General features: G+C 40.7%; 1 protein-coding gene across 4 annotated transcripts in view; it reads left to right on the top strand.

Annotated features, from left to right (window-relative positions):
- LOC140476462 (protein PALS1-like) overlaps window positions 1-21,980 on the top strand; it is a 107,121-nt gene that overhangs the window by 52,851 nt on the left and 32,290 nt on the right. For 2 of the 4 annotated variants that reach the window (XM_072569101.1, XM_072569102.1), the window contains exons 2-6: window positions 7,008-7,103; window positions 8,051-8,572; window positions 11,871-12,079; window positions 15,650-15,727; window positions 19,517-19,663. In XM_072569101.1, the coding sequence (XP_072425202.1) occupies window positions 8,218-8,572; window positions 11,871-12,079; window positions 15,650-15,727; window positions 19,517-19,663 (789 nt within the window). In that variant the 5' untranslated portion in view covers window positions 7,008-7,103; window positions 8,051-8,217. The remainder of the gene's footprint in view (window positions 1-7,007; window positions 7,104-8,050; window positions 8,573-11,870; window positions 12,080-15,649; window positions 15,728-19,516; window positions 19,664-21,980) is intronic. The other 2 variants (XM_072569103.1, XM_072569104.1) reach the window with 1 other exon arrangement.

Raw genomic sequence — 21,980 nt, 5'->3', positions numbered from 1 at the left:
TTCAACTGGCCCTGGCACCTTCAATGTTTTGTCCATTTTTACCTATCACTGTCTTCTAATGCCCTCTTTAGATATATCCTTAAGCTTGTATTGTCTGACCTCACTTTTCCTACCAAGAAGCATCACTTCTCACTACTTCTGAGTAAAATTTCATATGGTGTCTGTCAGCTTCTATCCTCTTAATGGCTATCACTATTCTCCTCACAGTTTGTGACCTTCCAAGTCTCAAGGCAACCGCAAATTCTTAGATTCTGCCTTATATATCCATGTCTAAGTCATTAGTATATATGAGGAACACCACAGTATACCTTTCCCCAGCCTGAAAAACAAGTAGATGGTTGAATCTGACTTGATAGTTGTAGTTGGTGCTGCCTCTGAAGATAGAAAGAAGTCTGTTCTGAGATGTATTCTTACCTTCTGCTATGACTTATTTTTATTCTTGTTTGCTTGATTATTGTGTTTGACTGTTTGCTACCACCTCACTAGTAAATACTGTAATATATTCCATTTAATTTCACTCTTGAGATATTGTTAACTTCTTGGCATCAGTTAATCGGGGTACGATCAAGCAAAGGGCAAGTGGGATAGCAAGCTGATTGACTTGCTCCCTTTTACTTTGTAAAGAGAACAAGTCTGCACTACTTGCAGTATCCTACTTACCGAGAGATCCTAATTATTGTCTTTAAACTCTAACTTTCACCTTTGCAGTCCTGGTAGATCATTGCTGTGTCAAGGCTGAACTGCATCTGACACTGACTGTGACAGGTACCAGTAGTTTCATTCACATGCTTGTTGGATGTTGACCTGTAGATTAAGATGCAACAGAAAGTGTCAGCAGTTGGACAAAGTGGGAATCTGAAGTCTGATGTGAGAAATATGCTGGTACACATAGAAATTGGTGATTGCTTGATGTTAAGCCGAGTCACACTGTTGATGAGTTTGTCTCTATTCTTCTTTGGTCTCACGGCTTATGCAACCCCCCGCCCCACCACCACAAATTCTTCCTTTTGCTTGTCTTAATTTTTCTTTCAGGCACTTCCATCTTGGTTTTATTCATGCAGCTTGTTTTCTGCAGAAACCTATTCACTTTCCAACGAAAGTGGAAGTTTTCCCCTCCTATTTTTAAAAATTTTTGCTTACCCTTCCTTGGTAAGAAATTCTCTCTCAATTTGTTTGTTTTTGAACAGGGATTATCCCTGAAGATGTCTTGCGCATGCACTTGTTTACTTGCTCTCTGCCTCACTCATTCAAACTCTGATCACTTGTATCCTTTGCACAAAATTTTTCAGATGAGTTCAAATTTCAAAAATCCAACTGGCAATAACATCTCATATTAAATGTCTTTTAAGGTGCCTTTCAGGTAAATTTCAGATCCTTTTGAGCAATAAGATTTATCAATTTTGGAGTTGTAAGATGGGCCAGGTACTTCATTTTGTTTCTTAACCTATTCCTCTCAATTTCCTGATCTCTGGAAATTATTATTAATATAGACAAAATGTATCCAGGTGCTGGTTCTGGTCATCTAGTTATTTTGCGATATATGTTGGAAAACCTACTGAAGCCTAAAGAACCAAATATGTTAAATGAGAAGTGGGGAAATCCAAGATGGCAGCAGTATCTGAGCGGTCTGCTGAGCTGGACTCTGGGCCAGCCCCTAGGCCAGGTGGACCTTTTACCGACAAACCACCCAACCCCAGCTAACCACCCCTTGGAAAAAATTCACAATATACAGTTGATGACTATCTAGAGCTTCTAAAACAGTGGTTTGATAGCTCTAAGATCAAGATGAAGGCAAATAAAGGAAAGGGGAAAGGAGTACAGCAGGCAGGATACTCACCTACTGTGTCAGGGGTGCCCACAACCATTGCTCAAACTCCCGTGGCAGCCACTTTGGATTCAACGGGACAGCAGCATTTACTGTTTGCTAAACTGAGAAAAAAAATTGAGTCGGCCCTGGAGCAGATATCTGCCATGCTGAAGAAGCATGAGCAGGAGATCGAAACACTGGACCAACAAGTGGAAGCAATAGAGCGGAGGACAGCAGCAGTGCGGAGGACTCTGGAGGACTGATCCAAATACTGGAAGACCAGGTTCGGGTCCTGCAAGAGCAAGTGGGCGATCTGGAAAATAAAAATAGAAGGAAAATCTTACAGCTCATGGGTCTCCCAAAGTGCAAGGAAGGTGAGGATCTAGTTGGATTCCTGGAGAAGTAGCTCCCGAAGTTCCCGGGGCTGGAAGTAGAGTTTGCCGAATGTGTGTGAAGTGGGCCCACTGGATCACCATGCACATCGAATCCACGCCCCCACCCAGTCTTAGTGCAACTCCAGCACTATAAAGGTAAACAGTTGATGATTTAAACAGCCAGAAGACTGGGAAGAGATCCACAGGCTTTAAAATACAAAGGCCCAAAAATCATGTTCTTTCAAGACTTCTCTGGAGCCATAATTAAGAACAGAAAGGCATTTGATGAAGTCAAGGAAATTAAGGGACCTAAACATTCAATACTCCTTGAGGTACCTAGCAGTGTTGCATTTTGCTTTCGGAGGGACGGTCCATAATTTCGATTCAGCAGAAAAGGCTTTGACTTTGAACTCTTTTTGAAGTAAAGGACTTGGGGAGGAGGGGAATGAGGGGCACCATTATAGACAATGGTATAGTTTTCTTAACTTTCTCTGCCCCTTTTTTTTTAAACTTTCTCTCCCTTTTTGTCGTCATCTGTCCTAGGTTCTATACTGGGAGAAAGTGAGGACTGCAGATGCTGGAAACCGGAGTTGAGAAATGTGATGCTGGAAAACCAGCAGGCCAGGCAGCATCCGAGGAGCAGGAGAATCGACATTTCGGGCACAAGCCCTTCTTCAGGATGTGCGGAGGATTCCTGAAGAAGGGCTTATGCTCGAAACGTCGATTCTCTTGCTCCTCGGATGCTGCCTGGCCTGCTGTGTTTTTCCAGCACCACATTTTTCAACTTAGATTCTGTAATGCGGCGGCAGAGGTATTTTAACTGCCTAATGAATCCCAGGGTCGACAGGATGTCAAGGGGCCTGGCAGGCACACCTGTGCAAGCTAGACAGTTGGTGGATTTGTGTGAGGAGTTGAGATTGGTGGATGTATGGAGCTATCACCACCCTAATGGAACAGAGTTTGCTTTCTATTCCAACCCTCACAAGTGCCACACACAAATTGACATGTTCCTTATGCTATTTGTCTGTTTGGACAGAACATTGTCTCCCAAAATTGGGAATATAACTATCTTGGACCATGCACCAGTGTATTTAGATGTTAAAATCAAAAGTGGCGGAATAGATGCATAACACTGGCGAATGGAGCCATTCCTGTTAATGGATAGCAAATTTGTTTTGTACTTTACAAGAGTTCAGGGCCTTCTGGGATATAGAGTCTGGTATGGCCAGTAAGCCATCGCTACTTTAGGAGACCACTAAGGCATACTTATGAGGCCTGATCACTTCACATTCAACAACTAGAAAGAGTCGGGGGGAGCTGGAGGCACAGCTGAAGAAGCATATTATAATAGGCTTTCAGTGGGCAAGCTGCAGCAAGTCACTGCTCTCTCAGCTGCTCTTGACTCCTTGCACACACAGGTGGCAAAAAAAATCTCCTTTGCGAAACAAAGATTGTTTGAATTTGGGGATAAGCCAGGTAGATATCTGGCTAGAAAGAAGTGTTTCACTATCCATTATATCTATTAGAAAGAGGGTTGGCGCAGTTACCCATGAGTTGAAGATCAATGCTAGGTTTCGGGAATACTTTGCAGAGTTATACCAGTTGGACCGCAGCGAAGATGGTGCAGTGCAAATGCAGTCCACTTTTTTTTTGAGAACCTTGACTTCTGTAGTATAAATGTGGAACAGGCTTTGTTAAATGCACCTATGATGATACAAGAGGTGCAGGTGACAAAGCACTGGGGCCAGATGGATTCCCATGTGAGTTTTATAAGGAATTCATAAATGTGTTGGCAGAGCCACTTTTGGGGATATACAGTCATTCATATACACAGGATTGTCTCCTGCCCCCTCAGGGAGACAAATATCTCCCTCATTTTAAAGAAGGAGAAAGACCCCAAAAGATGTGCTTCATACAGACCAATTTCTTTGTTGAATTTGGATGTAAATTCTGTCAAAGATGCTGGCCCTGAGGTTGGAAAAGGTATTGCTTGTCTATTATAAAAGAACATCAGACTGGTTTTATCAAGGGCCATAGCTCTTCCAACAATATCAGGAGGGTACTGAATATAGTGCAAGTATGCCAGCAACGATTGCTCCCTGGTCGGGTGGTCTCCTAAGACATGGAAAAGGTGTTTGACTGGGTAGAATGGCCGTACCTCTTTGGGGTCCTAGATCACTTTTTGATCTGAAGGGAGCCTTTGCTAGGTGGTTGGTAGTGTTGTACAACGATCCGAAGTCAGATAACTTTAGTATTGGGAGAGGTAGCCAACAGGATTGTCCCTTCTCACTGCTGTTATTAACCTTGGTAATTCAGCTGTTAGCCAAGGAGTACAGGAGGGAGCCTGAAATGGTGGTGCCAAAGGTGGGAATGGGTGTGCATAAGATCACCCGAGGCGCTGACTATGTCCTTTTTTGTTTTTGGCCAATCCGGAGAAATCTGTATTCAGATTGACGCAAAAAATTGATTTATTTGGCAGTTTTTTGGGATACAGGATCAACTCCACAAAATCAGAAGCCATGCCATTGGGGGATTAGTGGAGGTGCCTGATCTGAAGGATGGAATGCAGTTCCCGTTTAGATGGTTGTCAAAAGGTTTTTTATATTTGCGAATTTTTATTACCCCTGCTTTCCACCAGCTGTATAAAGCTAACTATGCACAATTACTGGAGGGTCATAGAGATGTACAGCATGGAAACAGGCCCTCCAGTCCAACTCGTCCATGCTGACCAGATATCCCAAACTAATGTAGTCCCACTTGCCAGCACCCAACCCATATCCCTCCAAACCCTTCCTATTCATATACCCATCCAGATGCCTTTTAAATGTTGCAGTTGTACCAGCCTCCAGCACTTCCTCTAGTAGCTCATGTACCACCCTCTGCGTAAAAAGGTTGCCCCTGAGGTCTCTTTTATTTCTTCCCCTGTCACCCTACACCTATGCCCTCTAGTTCTGGACTCTTTTCCCCCACCCCCCAAGGGAAGAGACCTTGTCTATTTATCGTATCCATGCCCCTCATAATTTTGTAAACCTCTATAAGGTCACCCCTCAGCCTCTGATGCTCCACAGAAAACAGCCCCAGCTTATTCAACCTCTCCCTACAGCTCAAATCCTCCAACCCTGGCAACATCCTTAAATCTTTTCTGAACCCTTTCAAGTTTGACAACATCCTTCCAAAAGGAAGGAGACCAGAATTGCACGCAATATTCCAAAATTGGCCTAACCAATATCCTATACAGCTGTATCATGACCTCCCAACTCCTGTACTCAATAAATGAAAACATACCAAATGCCACCTTGGTTATCCTGTCTACCTGTGACTTGCTTTCAAGGAGCTATGGACCTGCATTCCAAAGTCTCTTTGTTCAGTGAAATTGCTGGGCTTCTTGCTGAGATTTGTATCATCGATAGTCACAGGTGCGGTGCTAGAAGACTGGAGGTTGGCTAACATCGTGCCACTATTTCAGAAAGGTGGTAAGGACAAGCCAGGGAAGTGAGCCTGATGGTGGTGGTTGGCAAGTTGTTGGAGGGAATCCTGAGAGACAGGATGTACATGTATTTGGAAAGGCAAGGACTGATTAGGGATAGGCAACATGGCTGTGTGTGTGAGAAATCATGTCTCACGAACTTGATTGAGTTTTTTGAAGAAGTAACAAAGAGGATTGATGAGAGCAGAGCAGTAGACGTGATCTATGTGGACTTCAGTAAGGCATTCAACAAGGTTCCCCCATGGCAGACTGGTTGGCAAGGTTAGATCTCATGGAATACAGGGAAAACTAGCCATTTGGATACAAAACTGGCTCAAAGGTAGAAGGCAGAGGGTGGTGATGGAGGGTTGTTTTTCAGACTGGAGGCCTGTGACCAGTGGAGTGCCACAAGGATCGTGCTGGGTTTAGTACTTTTCTTCATTTTATATAAATTATTTGGATGTGAGCAGAACAAATATATTTAGTAAGTTTGCACATGACACCAAAATTGAAGGTGTAGTGTACAGCAAAGAAGTTTACTTCAGAGTACAAGAGGATCTTGATCATATGGGCCAATGGGCTGAGGAGTGGCAGATGGAGTTTAATATAGATAAATGCACGGTGCTGCATTTTGGGAAAGCAAATCTTAGCAGGACCTATATACTTAATGGTGAAGTCCTAGGGAGTGTTGCTGGATAAAACAGGATTTGCAGCAGTGGGAGGGATTACCGTTATCATGGTTAGGCCAAATAGCCCTGATCAAAATGAATGTTCTTCCTTGCCTATTCAACCATGAGAATGCTCCTGTTGTTGCTATTCACACGAGTGTTAGAGGCTCACTGGTTGGCTTGGGCCCTTCATTTGGTGTTGCAGGCACCCCCAATTAAATTTACTAAATTGCAACTCCCACAGGGTGAGGGGGTGGTGGACCTTCTGGACTTGGAAGGGATATCAAATAAGCGCCCTGCTGGCGTATGTGGGTGACTGGGTACAGGGGTTTAGGGATCGATTTGGCTTGATGTTGAAGCCTCACAGTAGAGATGTCCCCTAATTAATCAATTATTTATGGATAAGATGAAATCCGTGATGAGCAGTGTAAGAGCCCAATCATTTTGAATACAGTGAGAGCTTGCAGGATAATGAGGCAAGACCAGGCAATTGGCTCCAAGACCTCGTTGTTTACCCCATTGGTGGGAACCCCAGGATATAAACCTGGGGCAATGGGCTCCTGCTTTAAGGCATGGGAGAATAAGGGAATCTCTTGTTTGGGAGATGTATTGGAGGGGAGATCTTGATGTCGTTTAGTCAACTAAGTCAGAAATATGGATTGTCTAAAACTGACATCTTCAGGTATTTTCAGATAAGGAGTTATCTACGGAGGAAGACCACTCGCCTGGCTCAGCTTTACAAGTCAGACAGGGCGAAAAGAGTGCTCCGGTGCACAAGCGCTCTTTCGGTTAGTATTTGTATTATTTACAGAAAGGGCAGGCCTTTGGCGATATGGAGAGACTTGGTGGGACTTGGAATTGGGAGCTAGGAGAGGATATTTTATTGGAAATATGGGAAAATGTAAAGAAAATCTCAATATGTAACAAAGCACAGGCCATTCAATTGAAGATTTACACAACGCTTATGCAGCGCCAAAGAGGCTAGCTAAGTTCAAAAGAGGAGCGTCTCCAGGATGTCCCAAATGTAAAATTAATATAGGTGCTCTTACATTCTGCTTTTGGTCAAGTTACAAGGTCCAGAGATACTGGCGTGCAATAGTAAGGGAGCTGAAGAAAATCCTGGGAATTGAAGTCCAGGTGGATCTGGTATTTCTTCTGGGGTTGCAAAACATGCCCACTTTGGGGGAACACTGGAAGAGGTTGTGTAACATTCTTTCGCATTGTGTGAGGAAGAACATTCTAATGAATTGGACGTCAGAAAATCCCCTAGGTCTTATGGGATGGTAAAGGCTGGTGATGGGGCATCTCCCCAAGACTACCTTACAAATATGGTGCACCACAAAATGGAGCAGTTTTATAAGATGTGGCAGCCCATTCTAAATTATATAGACACAGACTTATCGGCAATATTAACCAGAGCCAAGGTGTAGTTGTAGGAGTCTGATTGGGTGACCTGTGGGGGTCCTGGGAGGGGTAAGCTGCAAAAATATGGGTACAATGCCTGGTGCATCCCAGGGTTGGGAGCTTCAGTGGAGGCACAATGAGTGAATTAGAATAAGGTAATGTGATGTAATTTAATTTAACTTGAGAATTATGGGTTTGCACAGCTTAAATATTGAGAAAATAAATGTCAAGAATAGATTATGGAATATTTGCATTTTAATGACTTTCTTTTTAAGAGTGGATGAAATTCTATTTCTTTCTCTTTTAAGCAATTCTGTCTCTTGCTTTCCAGGTCGACCTCAGTTGAAGTGGACTTGGCAAATTTAAGCGCACGGCCATGTGAATTTTACTACAAGTAGTAGTTCCATTATTATTAACATGGACTTTCTGAAACCAAAACAACTTTGACCTAATACTTTTCGATATTAGGAAGAAAGTGGAAAGGTTTAAATTTTAATCATGACTACCTCACACATGAACGGACATGTTACAGAGGGACCAGAAAGTGAGATGAAGAACATCGACCTTTCATCTCATGATGACCCACCAAGACACAGAGAAATGGCAGTTGATTGTCCTGATGACTTGGGCTCACGAGCCATGCCTGTACGACGAAGTGCTCAGTTGGAAAGAATTCGCCAACAACAGGATGATATGCGTCGTAGACGAGAAGAAGAGGGAAAGAAGCAGGAGTTTGAACTTAATTCTTCCATTCGTCTGAAAAAACTAGCCCAGGTTCAACCAAAAGTGGGCATTGATAACCCTACATTTGAGGACATTTTAGAAGGACCCAGCAACACTGTTAAAGTTTTAGGTACGTAAGTGGACATAATGAGTCAAAACCTAATTTCTTATTGAATCTGCAGTTTTCATAATTAGATATTTTATTTAAAATGAACCTCTCTCCAGATACAGCATATTTGATACTTTTTAAGTTTTTCTGTTTTGTAGATTTAATGAGCTTTGTATGGCATTAAGATATTGACCATCTGAATGATTTGAGGTAACATTTTATAGTAATTTGAGTGTCATAGCACAGCGGTAATATTCTGTAAATTGTGTTAATAGATTTTTTTTGTATCTTGACATGAAAATTAAAGGATTGTGTTCATTTCATATCATGTGCAACAGCAGAATTAAAAGTTCTCGTGGTGGAAAGTTAAGCATCCAAATTACAGGGAAGAAATGCCATTAAAATTTGGCATTGGTGTTTGTTATGGACCAGACCAAACCCCCTTCAAATATGTCAAGAAGATAGCCGAGACCTTAACTCTTATTTAAAGACCAGTGTAAGGGGCTGTGTGTCAAACGTAATCCAGTTGATTACAGTACTCGGCTTTAAGCAAAGCACATTTTATTCTTAACCTACAGTTAAAATATAAGCAAATGAAGGAGGAATTGGTCTAAATTTAACTCCTTTGGAAAACTTAACAGAATAATAGATTATTTAACTACTAAACAGCAACTATTCTAATATAGTAACATCCCTTAAACACATCCTTGGCAAAGGCAAATTCAGTAAAATAGATTCTCACATGCAATGTTTCTGTAGTCCATTAAGAAAACATTCTGGCAGAGAGAGCGAGAGAGCGCTCAAATGTTTTGCTGTAGCAGAGATGTATGCAACTTCCAAATCTCAACAGCTACTGAAAGCTAAACTAAAACCTTATTTCTGTAGGATTCTGACTCAACTCTTTCATGCTGTTTCTATTATTCAAACTGTCTTTTAAAAAAAACCCAAGCCCTCACAAGCTGTTCACTTTATTGGCTTGGAATGGACCACTCATCACCTCTGTCTCAATCTCTCCTCATTTTATGGAAAAAAAAAGGACAAAAAGACCTCAGAGCCATAGAATCTTCACAACTTTTCCTTTTTGTTGCAGAACAGCTTTTATCAACAGGGATTGTAAGACTACAAAAAATGTGGTTTGTCCCATCATAATTTTGCTATTACTATTTCCCAAACTATTCTTATCCTGTTTTCCTACCATTCCCCTGTGAAAATATGACCAAGGAGATGAAATGAGCAATTCTGTTCCTCAAACCTGCTCTGTTAATCAGTAAGATTAAGGCTGATCTGATCGTGACCTCCAATCTGCATTCCCGTCTATATGTCAATATCCTTTCACCCCTTTGATTAACAAGAATCTATCCACGTCTGCCTTAAAATATTCAGGAACTCTGCTTCTATTAGTCTTTCAGGAAGACTGTTCCAAAGACTCCTTGCGCTCTGGAGTACTTCAAATGTCCATCAAATTCCTGCTTAAATGTCATTCACTCAACTCCAATATTCCATGTGCTAATAACACTCCCATTTCTTTCTGACCTTTGCCAGCAATTTTGAATCCAAGCCCCTTCATTACTGACCTCCAAGATGATCTTTGAACTAGTCTTTTTGGTGCACGTACTTCTACCTTAATAGTTGCCACAACCTATTGAAATTGTATCCCTTGTTTGATTTTTGCCGTTCACGCCATGCTGATGACTGGTGATGGGCAATGTTTCAACCATTTCTTTACTAAATATCAAATGAAGTGGGTAATTTTGTAGGTATTATTTGAAATTATTGTTTCAAAAGTAGATTTCTTTTGTAATTCTACATAAATAACTATTTAATCTATGTTGAAGAGAAACTGAAGACCTTTTTCTTCCTTTGAAATGTGTAATAGCTTAGATCAAATCACAACATTTTGACAATTGTGGATTTACAATTTTGAAATATGAGAACTTTTTCTGCAGTGTTTAAAATATATTGTGCACTAAAGTTAGTCTATTGCTTCATGCTGCCACTTGTGTATATTATTGTTTCACTTCTAGCATCCTTCTCTTTCAAAAGAAATACTATTTAACACCTGTATTTCATGTGTTCCCATGAAACATTGTTCCATTTCAAATCCCCTTTCCCCTCAAATGTTTGAATATATTGCATGTTAGCTGATGTCCCTTTTTTTAATTGCACCTGCTGGTTTAAATTACTTTAGTCTGGCTTGTACTCGAGCTGCAACAGTAAAGTTGGCTGTAATCGGGGATGACACTGTACTTTAGTACAGTAATCAAGTTTTTGTTTAAACAAGGGTTTCGCAGAATTAAAACTTGATACACATTACAGTTTAACACTGGAATCATGACTTTGGTTTGTCCCTCCCTGACATCTCTGCTGTCTTTGTGACTGACCTACCCATCATCCACTCTCATCCAGCTCCATGAGACTGTCATCACTCAGTTCCACTCTTAGCCATGTACACACAATTTACAACAATTTCTCTCTTCACATAGCACTGTCATCTCATGAGTTCTCCATCAATTTACCTATGGCCCCATGTTCGTTCTCATTTAGATTCTGCTTCATCACAGCATCGTCTGAAAATGTGCATCCAGTTCCACAGAAATGCTGATAGCACCTAACTCTATCTCTCAACACACTCTCTGCTGCTAAACTGCTTGTGTTTTTCTTCCATTCATGAAACCACAGTGAGTAACTGTGATCCCTGACTCCATTTCCCTTTCAAGACACCTTCAGACTGCTTGGCAACTGCTTGATTTGAGCTAAGTTTCTATCCGTATCCTCTTCAACTACTTGCATCTCCATAACACTGTCTGTCTCTGTCTTTATAACAATGTACATGTCAGAATTCTAAATGTGCCTTCAGCACCTCCAAGCTTTATGGCCTCCCATCCTTTACCTGAAAGAAGTACTAATTTACTCCTGGTTGAATGTTCGCCTGCATGAAGCCTCTCACCCATTCTGCTATCCTCATTGACCTGAGTCGGCTCCTGACCTTCCACATTTTGAATTTAAAATTTATTACTGAGTCTATAAATTCATTTCTGCTGCATTGTCCCAAGACGTGCACAATCTTAAAGGCGGAGTTAGATATAATTCTTGGGACTGAAGGGATCAAAGTGTATGAAGCAAGGTTTGAGAAGGATATCCACTATTTTAATATTGAATGCTGGAGCAGGCTTGAAGGTCTACTCCTGTTCATATTTTCTGTGTTCCTATATGCTCCATTGCTTTGGCTGCAATTTGACCTATGTTGCTGAGAAGAACTGTGAAATGTTTTATTTATTAAATAATTCTACTGACAAGGCTTTTATTTTCTTAACTCTAGAAATAGATGAACTGCTGTCTTCCCTAAAACACATACAACACAGCCTCGTTGACAGCCAGAGTCAGGATGATGTGGCTCTCATTTTGCAACTGGTTCAGAACCAGGATTTTCAAAATGCGTTCAACATTCACAATACAGTAGCCATTCACATGCACAAGATGAGTCCACCATACCCTGTGAGCGCCAATGCACAGGATCTGTCCCAGGAGGTAGGTTCATTGCTAAATAAATTAAAGGATGAGTTGTAATTGTTTTTTTTAATCTTTGTTTTTAACTGCAACTTTTGCAGACTTCGCTAATTTAAAATGTGATGCTAAACTGTTGCCTTTGTTAGCAATGTGTTCCTCTGGGGCAACAACTGTTACTTACAGTTCTACTGCAAGGACGTATCTCCAGTGTTCTCTATGCTGCCATCTGTCTACTCTGGCTCTGGCTCCCTCCCTGCCTGTTCTTCTTCTGGTTGCTACTTTTTTTTTGTAGTGTCAACCAGTTGAGTGGGCTTACCTTCCATGAGATGGTACAACTACCATTGACCTGATAGCTTTTACTGTGTTATTGAATCCAAATTTCCATGTTGCAGAAGCTTGTGTTTTGTTCAGCTGACCACTGAGACTGCACCTTTCTTGCTTGGAGTTCATTACTTTTATTCCATTATGCTTTTCAGCTCTCAATGGTGCAGATCCTTGTGCTTTAATACAGGAGCTGAGCTTTAAATGCAAAATCAGGACATTTAAGAATACTGCATTGCCCTTACTCAATCCCCAGAATTACCAAGGTGCTTCTCGTATTAAGCCCTTTGACCTATTGCTCCTATTGTTACTATTCTGAAATGGGTTGCTGTTGAAATTCGTAATCAGAATTTACCTTGCGCTCCTTTTTATCCTGGAATTGTACAAGAGCTCAAGGGACTCCTGGAATCCGTTTCATGATCCAGGTTGCACTGCTTCATATCTCTTAGCTACCTGTTTTCCCACCTTCTTAAAAATAGGTTAGCATTACACCTCTTGATTTCCTCATTCCCAAATTTTTAAATATTCCTACACTCTCTCAAACTATCTTTCAGTGCTGTCTTGCTGTGTTATCATTCCTGCTTTCATTTTTTTTTCATCAAAGACATGTCTCTTAGACCTTGCTGCCTTTTCAAAATGTGCTCAATTTCCTGGTAGGAATTTACCTCTTCCTCCTTGCAAATTTCCTTTTCCTCCTTGTAAAGCATTGAGGGACAATATATTAGGAAAACTAGAAAAATATAAACTCTTCTCAGTTAATCCAAGTAGACAAAATTACGTTTTCCATTAATATAAGAACAGTACAACAGTTGGTGATGGTTAACTTAAGACTGAAGTGTTAACTTAAGTGTTTTTAATGCTCTGTGCATAAATTATGGGACAAGTAATTTCAGTTAGTATCAACTAACTGTCCCCACCAGCAAGAAGAGTTGCAGGGTAAGGAATGATGGGCTTGACGTCATGGGAAATGGGTAGGGGTTCAGTGTGATCAGAGGCCGAGGCCAAGGCCAAAGTTGGCTTTCGTGGCCCACCCCTGCCCCGCCAGGCCCTAGACTGGGGCACCAGATGAGGTGCCCTAGTTTCTCTGTTAGGAAATCTCACTTATCCGCGAGGGTAGGCAGGTTACAAGCCCAGTGACAAGTTGAGGCCCTCAAAACTGTAAATTGACTATTTAAAGTCCTTAATTGTTGGCAGGCCCCAAAGGCATAAATCATCATCTCTCCCAGATCTTAATTGCTGAGGTTTTGTGAAGGAAATTGGCCAACCTGCCCAATTATTTGTCCTTTCTTTTCCCTTCCTCACCACCTGCATGGAAAGGTGGATGCTGGAAATCGGGAACAAAAATAGAAATTGCTGGAAAAAGCTCAGTAGATCTGGCAGTGCCAGTGGAGAGAAAGCATTGTTAAAATGTTTAAGATTGTGACCCTTCAAATCATCATCCGTGAAGATGATAGCAATTGATTGTGACACCACGCAACCTGTGGAATGGCGACGTGAATCTGGTATTAGTTTTAGAGGTAGTCAAAGAAATCTTTTTTCATGCACTTGTACAAGGTCTGAGTGATTTAAGGCTTTTGACATAGGATAGAAGCAGGCTCTTTTGTATTATTAATTTTACAAGATATAAGCGATACTGACTAGGCCAGCATTCATTGACCATTTCTCATTGGCCAAAGAATATTTGACAATCAAAACGTTGCTGTGGGTGTAGAGCTGAAAAATATGTTGCTGGAAAAGCACATCAGGTCAGGCAGCATCCAAGGAGCAGGAGAATCGGCGTTTCGGGCATGAGCCCTTCTTCAGGCTTATGCCTGAAACGTGGATTCTCCTGCTCCTTGGATGCTGCCTGACCTGCTGCGCTTTTCCAGCAACACATTTTTCAGCTCTGATCTCCAGCGTCTGTAGTCCTCACTTTTTCCCTGTGGGTGTAGAGTCTTATGTAGGCCAGACCAGGCAAGGATGGCAGTTTCCTTCGCTGTAAGCCAGATGGGTTTTTCCCTGACAATTGATAATGGTTTTGTGGTTATCATTATAAATCTGGAATTAAAGATGTCTAATGAATTCAAATTCCAACATCTGCCATGGCAGGTCTCTAGATCTGGTGCCCAGATTAATAAACTGGCAATGATAGAACCAGAAGGATCTTTTTCATTCAGTGTTGTCATGATCTGGAGCTCACTGTGTACTAGAGTGGTGGAAATAGAGATGATCAATGATTTCAAAAAATAAATTTGATGGGTAACTTGAAGGAAATCTAATTGTAGGGCTACAGGGATAAAACAGGGTAATGGGATAGACTGAATTGCTCTGAAGATATGGTCTGAATTGGGCTTCCATCTCAGCCGTAATAACTTCATGACCATGATGGCTCAAGGGGAGTGTTCAGATGGCTTTCAGAAGTCGACACAATAATGATTTTTCAAGCATTACCCATGTCTGAAGAACAGGAAGAAGTCTTGCAATGTTTTTTCTCTCATTTTGCTTTGACTATTATCTCTCTTGTTGCTGTTTATGGCTATAGATTATTTCCCCAGTTTGGTGAACAGGAGAGAATGTCTAAGTAAGTGGGTCATAAGATTGTATCCCTTGTAACTGACCCTAACGTGTAGTTCTATAAAATGGTTAGAAAGAATATTGTATCTAGAAAGAAGAACTTGATCAAGCAGTGCTCTTGAACTTGATGTATTGCTGATAATTAAGGCTATTTAGCATCAAATTTCAATCTGCCTCTAAGAACATAAACCTGAAAATTCAAGAGGAATATTACATGTCGTTCTTATTAAATAATCAAAAGAAGATAGACCATGAACAGAATAGCTAGCTGCCTCCATGCAAGAAATATAGAAATGCCATGTTTCCTTCCATATCCAAAGCAGCAGAAGTGTTTTTTTGATCCCCTGTCCTTCACTTTCCCACCAAATGTTAATTAAAAAAAAAAATTTTTTTGTTTGTTTTGCAATATTGTAACTGCTTGTATTTGCATGCTAAATTTGGATTGGTTGCAGTGTTTGAGTAAGAATTATTATGTATAATTTTTTTAACCCATCGGCTTTCATCACGATTTCACAAGGTTTTTTACTTACATCGGTGAGCAGTGCACTCTCTTCCACAGACTTGCAGCTGGAAGAGAGAACTTCCAAATCTTTTGCTAAATCCAGACATCATTATGAAAACATGTTGAAAAGGTGCTGCTTTGTCACAATTTTATTGAAATTGAGGCCTATTGTATGGATATATAATTGGTGTTCATCACTGCCTTTGTTTTTTAAGGTGCAGAAGATTTTGACCATTAGTCAACAAAAAGATGGACAGGAACTCTGTGCTCTTCTGGCATCATCACACTTTGAAGTATGTGCTTCAATTACTTTTGTTAATCGTTGTACTGCATATTCTAATAATATAAACTTTTTAAGATTGATTTAGCTAAATTGAAGAAATTTTAATTTGAACTCCTGGATGGACCTTTTGCTAACTAGCACAGTTTTGGCTATTGTAGACATCCTCAATTTAATGGCTTACTGGTTTGACTCAGACGCTACTTCATGAATGATCTCTCGCTTGACCAGTCATGCTCTTGCTGAGTCACCCTTGGTGGTGGACATTGAAACTTCCCAACCCTGACTACATTTTGCACCTTTGCCAACCTCAGTGCTTCCTCCAGGTGGTGTCCAGCATGGAGGAGCACTGCTTTATCAGCTTAGGGAGGACTGTACATGGTAATCAGCGTAAGGTTTCCTTGCCAATGTTTAACCTGAAGCCATGAGACTTCATGGAGTCCACAACCAATGTTGAGGATTCCCAGTGCAACGCCCTCCAGACTGTATACTATGTGCCACCAACCCTGCTGGGTCTGTCATGCCAGTGGGACAGGACACATCCGGGAATGGTGATGGTGGTGTCTGGGACTTAGTCTGTCAGGTATGATTCCATGAATATGACTGTTTGACTATGCTGTGAGTCAGCTCTCCTAATTTTGGTACTAGCCCCCAGGTATTCTACGGAGGAGGGCTTTGCTGGGTCGACAGGGCTGTTTCTGCTGTCGTCTTTTCTGGGGCCTAGATCAATGCCAGGAGGTCTGCTCTGTTTCACTTATTTACTGAGACATTGTAGCAGTTGATACAACTCAGTGACATGCTAGGCAATTTCAGAGGGAAGTTGAGAATCAACTGCATTGATGTTGGTCTGGAATCACATATAGGCTAGACCAGGTGAAGATGGCAGATTTCCTTCCCTTAAGAATATCATTTGACCAATTTCTTTGCTGCAACATCTATTCCTATATAATTAAGTTAACTGTATTTTTAACAGAAGAAAATCTAAATCTTTAAAAACACAAGGACTTCTTTCTATATACTTGGTTCCTAAAATATCTCTGTCCAACTAACAATCATAGAATCCCTACAGTATGGAAACAGGTCCTTCAGCCCAACAAGTCCACACCGACCTCTGAAGGGCAACCCACCCAGATCCGCTCCCCCACCCCACTACTTTACATTTGTCCCTAACTAATGCACCTGACCTACACATTCCTGAATCTTTATGGATGATTTAGCATGGGCAATTCACGTAACCAGTGCACCTTTGGACTGTGGGAGGAAACCGGAGCGCCTGGAAGAAACCCACACAGACACGGGGAGAACATGCAAACTCCACACAAACAGTTGTCCAAGGCTGGGATCAAACCAAAATCCTTGGCACTGACCAGCAGCATTGTGAGTCACCGAGCCATCGTGCTATCCATACTTGACCTCATCCATGCCAATCTCCTGACTGCAGATTCACTTGTCCATCACAGTATTGGTAAGAGTGACCATTGCACAATCCTTATGAAGACAAGGTCCCACCTTCACATTGACAACACCTTTTGTCATGTTGCATGGCACTATCATCGTGCCAAATGGGGGCAGACTTGGAACAGATCTACAGCTGAAGACTAAACGCCCATGAAGCACTGTTGGCCATGAACAGCAGAAGAATTGTACTCCACAATCTGCAAACTCATGGCCCAACATATTCCCCTTTCAACCGTTACCATCAAGTCAGGGGATCAACCCTGGTTCAATGGAGAGTGCAGAGAGGGCATGACATGAGCAGCAGCAGGAATACCTAGAAATGAGGTGTTAACCTGGTGAAACAACTAAACATGACTATGCATAAGCAGCAAGTGATAGGTCTAAGCTATTCCCACCGCCAGCAGATCAGATCTAAGCTCTGCAGTGCTGCCATATCCCAGTCATGAATGGTGGTGAGCAAGTAATTAAACCACTGAAGGAGGACACGGCAAATATCCCCATCAATCCAGTGAAGGAAGAGTCCAATACATAGTGGAAAAGAAAAGGCTGAACCATTCGCAATAGTCTTCAGCTAGAAGTACAAGTGGATGATCCATCTCAGTCTCCTCAGTAGTCTACAAAATTGCAGGTCGCAGTTTTCAGCCAATTGGATACACTCTGTATGATAGCAAGAAGAGGTTGGAGGCATTGTATTGCAAAGGCAATGGGCCCTGACAACCTTCCAGCAATAAAACTTGATTCTCATCCTCCAGAACTTGCCACTCCATTAGCCAAGCCTTTCCAGTTATAACACTGGCGTCTACCCAACAATGTGGAAATTACCCAGGTATGTCCTGCACTCAAATAGGTGAACAAATCAAATCCAACCCACCCCACCATAGCAAAGTGTTAGGAGATGTCATCAACAGTGCTATCGAGCAGCATCTGTTCAGTGATGTTCAGTTTGGGTTCTACTGGGCCACTCCACTTCTGACCTTTATTGTAGCCTTGGCTCAAACACTGACAAAAGAACTGAGGTGAGTGTGACAGCCATTGATATCAAGGCTGTATTTGACTGAGTGTCATAAAGTACCCCTAGCAAACTGGAAGTAATTGCTATCACAGGGCAAACTCATCACTGGTTGGAGTCATATCTGACACACAGGAATATGGTTGTGGTTGTTGGAGGTCAGTCATCTCCATTCCAGGACATCTCTGCGGGAGTTCCTCAGGGTATTGCCCGAGACCCACTCATATTCAGCTACTTCATCAATAATCTTACACACTCACGCTCACACTCACTCATATGCTCAGATGCGGGATGTTCACTGATATGTCCAAATGAAACAAGATATGGACGATATTCAAGCTTGGGCTGATGAGTGGTAAGTAACATTCACATCAGATAAATGTCAGACAAATGACCATCTGTGATCAGAATCAATCTAACCATTGTCCATTGATATTCAATTGTGTTACCATTGATCAGAAACTTAACTGGACTCGCCATATATACACAGGCTACAAGAGCAGGTCAGATGCTAGGGATACTGCCGTGAATAAACTCACCATCTGACTCCCCAATTAATGTCCATATCTATATCTTGCTGCTTATTGTTTTCTTTTCAATCTTTGATAAAAAGATTTGCTTTTAAACTATTCAGAAAATTACAGCAATAATAAGATACTTGATATACAAAGCAATTATTAGAGTTTGATATACCTTGTATTTTCAGGGAGAGAGGGGGTGAAATCAGTTGGCTCAATTAGCTGGACAGCTGCTTTGCGATACAGAGTAACACTAATAACATGCGTTCAATTCCTGCACTAGCTGTGGTTACTAAGAAAAGCTGCCATTCTCAACCTCTCCCTGAGGCATCATGATCCTGAGTTTAAACCGCCACTAGTCATCTCTTTCCACTGAGAAAGCAGCCCTACAGCCTGTAGGATTATGGTGACTTGCCTTTTTAACCTACACTCAACAAGTTGCTGATGCTTGAAGAATCTATTAGTATTGTTTCTGTAAAGTAATGTGAAAGGAAAATAAAACAAAACAAGCAACTGCAGACACTGGAGATCTGAAACAAAAAAAAGTCTTTGAGAAAATCTGCAAGTCTGGTGCCATGTGTTGAGAGAAAAACTGAGTTCATATTTTGACCCCAGTGGTCCTTTAGTCAGAACTGTTCTGACAAAGCGTTACTAAAGTTGATGTTGACTCTATTTTTTTCTCTCTCTGCAGATGCTTCCAGACCTGCTGAGTTTCTCCAGCAGTACCTGTTTTTGAAGGTGAAAGGATTTGCTGTTTATAGTACTGCATGAGCAAATTTTAATTGTTATGGACAATCTTTTTTGATCTCTATTTCAGGCACTACTTCAAGCCCATGATGGAGTAGCACAACAAGAAATGCTACTAGAGCCATCAAACGATGATCACGTCTATGAAAGAGTAGCTGAGTACGGAGGAGAGACAGTGAAAATTGTTCGGATCGAGAAAGCACGTGATATCCCCCTTGTGAGTATCCGGTTCTGCTCATATTTTTACATGCACTTTGCATTTACATGAAATGCTAGAATAACAGACTGTTGCTGAATAAATGCTATAACTTCATCTTCGCTCAATGTCATAAGTTAATGTAGAGTCATCCCTAGATTTGACTACTTTTGACGTTCGAACTCCTGTAGTATTGTTCTCTAATTTCTTTGTACCACTTTTACTAAATCGTGACATCAGGGCTTGTTCAGATAAAATACCAGAAATGGACATAGTTTGACAATCATGTTACTTTTCAGCAATTTGGAAAGCACGCAGTGATGGGATTGTTCTATTTTAGCACTCTAGGTAAAGCAATCTCTCCAAGTAAGATATATCAGCAGAAATCCTTTGATCCAGGAAAACAAAAAAGCAACAAGTGCCTTGAAACAATCCCATTGCTGAAATAAAGGCTTTGAAGCAAAAAAAAACTAGGGATACTGTGTGACCACCTCCACTACTGGTGTCTTGGTGCATGCCTCCTTATGCACTTGTGGAGAGTGACAAATAACATTGCACATTGTCCGTAGAGACAGTACTCTTTGGTAAAGTGGCAGTTAATAACCTGAAACTCACTTTGAGCAGGCCATCGCTTGGCATCAGGGATTTGTGTTCGCTAAGCAAAATCAATGGCAGCATTATCATAATTATTCTAACAATCTTGGAAGATGAGCAATTGCATTTATTAAAGCAAAGGAAGTTAAAAGAATATACATTTTAGAATCTTTTTAGATCTCCTTGAGGTAAAAAGTTTTAACGTGAGACCAAGGTCAGCTGATTTCTTGGGTACTGCCAGGAATGCTCCATGATGTATTCCAAGGGATTATTCTAATTTGTGAATTAGAATAATGGATATTGATGCAGCAGCGTTCATAATTTTAGTGTAACTTAGAGTCATAGTTGTATAGTACAGAAACAGACAATTGAGGAATAATTATATTACTTTCTAATAGGATATTACACAACTTTTTTCCTAAAGAAGAGGTGCCTGGCCAATAGGGGTTTTCCTTTCCAACAGGACACATTAAGAAAATGAAACCCATGGTTTTCTGCCTTTTTTGTAAAGCTTGGAAAAACTTGACATGCCTGCAATTTCTTTATCTGCGTAAGTGATTTGCAAAACCCTCAATCACCAGCTTTAAATGAAAAATTATCATTTTTGTTTCATTCTTGGGTTTCCAAGGAGTGTTGAGTATGATATGGGCCAAGCATAGGCAGGTGGGACTTGCTTGCTTGATTTTTTTTAATGTATTTGTATATACAGTAGGAGTCATTCTCTAATAATTTATTCATTTAATGACAAATTGTTTTCCTACTGAAGTTTGTTATTTTGTAGCCAACTATACTATTGCTAATCTAGTGGTGAGATCAACTAAGTCAACGTGTGCTGAGATTGAAAATTGGACCTAACTTAGCTAAAGAGCTCTGCTTGAATTTGAATTTTGTAAATACTAATTCGACATTTCATATTTAATGGGATTTGTCATTTTTTCCTTGCTTTTTCTCCTTCCTATACTGGAGAGATCTGTATCATGGTAGTAAAGCCTCTTCTAATTATCACAGGTTATAATCAACTATTTCAACATGCATCTAAGCATATCATGGTAAGCTCAGCCTAACTACTAACTTGTAAAGTAATTGACCCGACAAAATTGAAACACAACAGTATGATGTGTACTTCATTTTGATACACATTTCTCTGTGGCATAAGTTAACAATGTTTGATTTTAGAAGCTTATTTCAATTGTGAATACATAGGATGCTAAAGACCATTCCTGGAAATAAACATTGTACTATTTTTGAGTTTTTTTTTTAATTCATTTAGGAGATTTTGGTGGTTTAGCTAGACCAACATTTATTGCCAATCCCAAAATGCAAGAGTCAAGCGCATTGTTATGGGTGTAGAGTCACATGTAGGCCATACCAAGAAAAGATGAGAGATTTTCTTTTCTGAAGGACATTGGTGAACCAGATGGATTTTTATAACAAACAGTAGTGTTATTGGTTTCCATTAGACTAGTTTTTAGTTTCAGATTTTTATTGAATTCAGATTTCACTTTATGCCATTCAAATTCATATCCCCAGAACACTAGCCTGGGGTTCTGGATTATTTATACCCTTCATTGCACTAAACAGTATTTACAGGGCATAGTTGAGAACTTCCAAAGAGCACAATTGATTTATTTCCTTTGTTTCATTGTGTGGGGGCATAAAAGTTCAGCGTAAGAGTTGAAATAGATTGTAAAGAGGCAATTACTTTTGTAGATTGGCAAGAGTTAAGATAAGATGGATAAAATAA

Source organism: Chiloscyllium punctatum, chromosome 4 (genome assembly GCF_047496795.1).
Source record: "Chiloscyllium punctatum isolate Juve2018m chromosome 4, sChiPun1.3, whole genome shotgun sequence".
Classification (NCBI taxonomy): Eukaryota; Metazoa; Chordata; class Chondrichthyes; order Orectolobiformes; family Hemiscylliidae; genus Chiloscyllium; species Chiloscyllium punctatum.
The sequence above is the reverse complement of the archived record's forward strand: the minus strand, read 5'-3'. Positions and strand labels throughout refer to the sequence as shown.